Source organism: Limulus polyphemus, unplaced genomic scaffold, assembly GCF_000517525.1.
Source record: "Limulus polyphemus unplaced genomic scaffold, Limulus_polyphemus-2.1.2 Scaffold6841, whole genome shotgun sequence".
Taxonomy (NCBI): Eukaryota; Metazoa; Arthropoda; class Merostomata; order Xiphosura; family Limulidae; genus Limulus; species Limulus polyphemus.
Window position 1 is genome coordinate 27361 of NW_013672451.1, and position 4313 is coordinate 31673.

The 4313-nt window shown below is 31.6% G+C and overlaps 1 protein-coding gene across 1 annotated transcript in view; it reads right to left on the bottom strand.

Moving 5' to 3' along the window:
• LOC106474117 (nuclease-sensitive element-binding protein 1-like) overlaps positions 1 to 4313 on the bottom strand; it is a gene marked incomplete at its 5' end in the record, with an annotated part of 22473 nt that overhangs the window by 8842 nt on the left and 9318 nt on the right. Inside the window, one exon of the mRNA XM_013934808.1 lies at positions 3345 to 3476. Coding sequence (XP_013790262.1) covers positions 3345 to 3476 — 132 coding nt within the window. The remainder of the gene's footprint in view (positions 1 to 3344; positions 3477 to 4313) is intronic.

Genomic DNA, 4313 nt, shown 5'->3' on the forward strand with positions numbered 1-4313 from the left:
TTATATGGTATTAATATAGTAATTTATGATTTTTTAGTTATTCAAATGTATATATATAAAACATAAAAAAAAAAATTTGTTTCATATCCTCCACATGCAAATTTTTTAAAGGCTTAACAACCTACATCAAGCTGCAACTGAGTACAAATGTCAAAACTTGAAGAGATAATTGTTTGCTTTACTTCTTTATTTACTGTTCTATGTTTAAGAAAAATAAGTAACTTATTTCAAAATAGCAATAATCTATATACATATATAATGTATAATAATTGAAATGTGATTGTATTTTACAAAATACTAGTCCACTAAAACACAGCCAAGACTGGTCATTTTGTTATTTGATACGGTAACATGAGTGCACACGAGTACATCAGTGTAACTTCTGTATTGTCAGCCAGGCATGGCTGAAAGGTCAATATAATAAAAATAATAAATATATATAAATGTATAATGTTATGAGATTTAAGCTATACAGTCTAAACATTTATGTTTTTGTGCTATAATTTGTGTTCATTCTAGAATGAAAGAGGCATAACTTCTATTCATTTCCTAATTTTTTTTATGGTGGTTGCAAGATCGGTCAAATCTACCAAACATGGACAGAGATTAATTACTTAAAATATACAAATTTTTGTTAAGAAATGTGTCATAACTATCTGGATATTATAAAGATTTTGCTTGTTAATTTTGAAAATTTTCTGATGCATAAAAGTGTTTTTAATCTTAAAATGAAAATTACTTTGCATGAAAGATAGGTAACATGTGAAAATAAAAAAGGCACAAGAAAAACATTGCTTTACAAACCTTAAAACTTAAAAAAAAGGTAATGTTTACTGATAATCTGCCAAATTTTGCTAAGATTCGCTTACTAACTTAAAAGTTATAGCATGAAAACAGAAACAAGCACAAAATGGTAACAAGGTCGGTCCCAGGGTCCAAGCCCATGCTGAAAGAGTTAACATGGGAAAATAAGTGATGCTTATGAGGAAAAGGTCTGTAGTCAATACTGAACCTTCTAGATAATTTATGTTATCTAGTAATAAGGTAAACAGTATTGGAAGTTGTACACATAGAAACAATGGGCACATCATTGGTTCATGTTACAAGATGCTATTTAGAAATTATCTGGAACATTTTGTTTAGTTTTGGCCACCTTATCTAAGAAAAGATGTTTAGTTTAGTGTCCAGAAAAAAAAAGGCTTAGTGAAGGAAATATTAGTACAGTTTTATGAAAAAAAAAGGCTTAGTGAAGGAAAGATTAGTACAGTTTTATGAAAAAAGGGCTTAGTGAACAAGATATTAGAACAATTTTATGAAAAAAAAGGCTTAGTGAAAGACAGATTAGTACAGTTTTATGAAAAAAGGGCTTAGTGAACAAGATATTAGAACAATTTTATGAAAAAAAAAGGCTTAGTGAAGGAAAGATTAGTACAGTTTTAAGAAGTCAAAGACTCAGTGATATTGGTTAAAGCATCACCCTAGGCTTTTGTGTACTTGAAAATCACTACAAGATGGTGAAAGAATTGTGAGAAACCAGACAGACTACATCCTATTTAAAAAACATATCAGAATTATTACAGTACTTGGACCTTATCCATGAGCAGACTGTGGTACTAGGCCTCCTGGAAAGCAAAAGGATATTTAGAACAATTTAGAAAATCAACACCACGAAGAAGTAAAAACTGAGTTTAAATAATAATAATAAAAGAAGCACTTGCAGATTGGTTAATGAGAGGTAATTACTATCATAGGAAGGATGATAATAAACAGAAAAAATCCTCTTAATAATAAGTATGCTGATGACACAGCTCTTAAGAATGAATATGAGGAAGAGTTACAAATGTTACTCAACAGGCTTGTTGGTAATGGGGAGAGACTATGGACTCAAAATATGTCAACAAAACTAAGACAGCGGTAATTTCATGACATTACGAGGCTCTCAGAATAATAATCAGAACAGAAGTGAGATTAGTAGATGGTTACTTACTTAAGAATGAATAAGAGGAAGAGTTACAAATGTTACTCGACAGGCTTGTTGGTAATGGGGAGAGACTATGGACTCAAAATATGTCAACAAAACTAAGACAGTGGTAATTTCATGACATTACGAGGCTCCCAGAATAATAATCAGAACAGAAGTGAGATTAGTAGATGGTTACTGACTTAAGGATGAATATTGAAAGATGAAAAAAAATAATAATCGAAGAATAACAACATCAAAAACAAAGTTTTTTAAGTTTCACAAGGAAATGAGAAATTAGAATTGTAGAAGAGAATAATAAGAATGGTACATATTGTCAGTCCTACTTTTCAGAGTGGACCTGCTATGCTTACACAAAATTACAGCACGAAGAGTTTAAAATGTGGTGATGAAGAAGTGAGGGACTTGTGCATTCCACATGGTACTTCAAAATTATCAAAGGACTTATTTTTGTTGTTGTTTGTTTCTAAAGAGAAAGTATGTTGTGTGTTGATTCCATCATCAAATTTTCTTTACTAAGGACTTCAATTACTTGGTCGTTTCACATGTAATTTCTCAGTGCTTAAGGTTCACTATGGGAAACAAATCTTTTGGGACGTTAACATAACGATGTGCAAGTTCAAAGAATACAGTTACACCAACACACGTTTTAAATGAAGCAATATGTTCAATCTTTTCATGAAAAAATATAAAGGATACTCCACGGGGGTGATCACACGCGTACTTCACGGGGGTGATCACACGCGTACTTCACAGGGGTGATTACACGCGTACTTCACTGGGTGATTACACGCGTACTTCACTGGGTGATTACACGCGTACTTCAAACTGATGAAAGTTATTAATATTTTGTTCTGTCCTTACATAATATTATTTCCCTGTTTCGATATATGTACCTAGACTAACCTAGCTATTAGTATTAGTCTGAAAAGAAATTTTTTAATCCAAAGCAAATATCATACATACAGATGACTTCAGAATGCTGAAAACTTTACAGAAATCCATCTAGCTAATATAAAAACTTAGTTGTTTAATAAAGCTTTACTTTTTTAATCAGCTAACTATACTTGAAAGAACTCGGAATTATTGCAACACATAAAACACTATGGCCTTTAATCAAATATACTATGAGAGCAAATTGAGAAATAATTAAAACTACCACATCTGTTATAAAATAAATTGGATGAGGACTGCCCGAAAAGTGCATAAAACTATCATGACAAACTAATAAAAGAAGAGTGTATGAATGCATCGAAGCATTTAACTAGCTACTAACCAATTTGAGGCTTTTTACCAGATAGCAAGCTCCTCTGAAGACAAAAGAAAAGCATTAAAAACATTTTTAACAAAGCAGGCAGCTTACTCGTCGTGGGAGTCTACGTTGTGAGCGTCGCCTGGAAATATATCGCCTACGAAAAGGTCGTTTATCTGCTGCATAGCGGCTCCCCTGAACAGGGGCTCCATCAGGTCCCGTTACATTAGCTGCTTCATTTCCCTGTGTAAAGTTAAGAACACAAACACTTGGACTTATTTTTATATCTTGTACATTTCAAGTTTCTGTTAACTAGAAAATATTGTTAACATCTTAATCCTATTGTTACAGGTAACAAGTCAAAGGCCATGTCATCACGTTTGTTGACTTACACTCAAAATTTTATTGAACTACTATTTTATGAATCTATGTCAATACATTATGGTATCAAGTTGTATATTATAATTCAAATTTTAGTATTATACATTAGTTAATTTCTTAATTAAAAATAAATAAAAAACACCTAAACATCGATTTTTGTATGTCACGTGGCATGCTGAATGCAGCATTGGTTCCAATTAGATGTTTGTGTTGTCAAAATACTAAATATACAGTTTCATACAAATTAGGAACTCAAACTACCAATATTGACAAGCAAGAATATAAAATAAGAACCTCTTATATTTTCTTATGCTAAGATATCATTCCTGTACTGAATCAAACATAGTGGCACCTCATCCACCTCTTTCCATTTTTGGAAACACTCCCTTATATACACTTGCTTCGATATATGACATGAATAACCAATTAAATGATCAGAATGTCCCATTAGTGGTTTTCTCAGCCATTTTGATGTGTTATTGTGCTAATTTCGTTCTTTTCACACAAGATTTCAAACAATGAGGTAAGTCTTTAGTGAGCTCAAAATTTCATATATATATACACCTGGAAAAAAGTTAAGCACCCCCAAATATTTTTTCAGGATTGCTTATTGAAAATAGGTTTAATTTTCATGATGTTGAAAATAATTTCAAACATAATTAAAAGGATGTGAGCGTTCAGGTGAGACATTTAAATCAG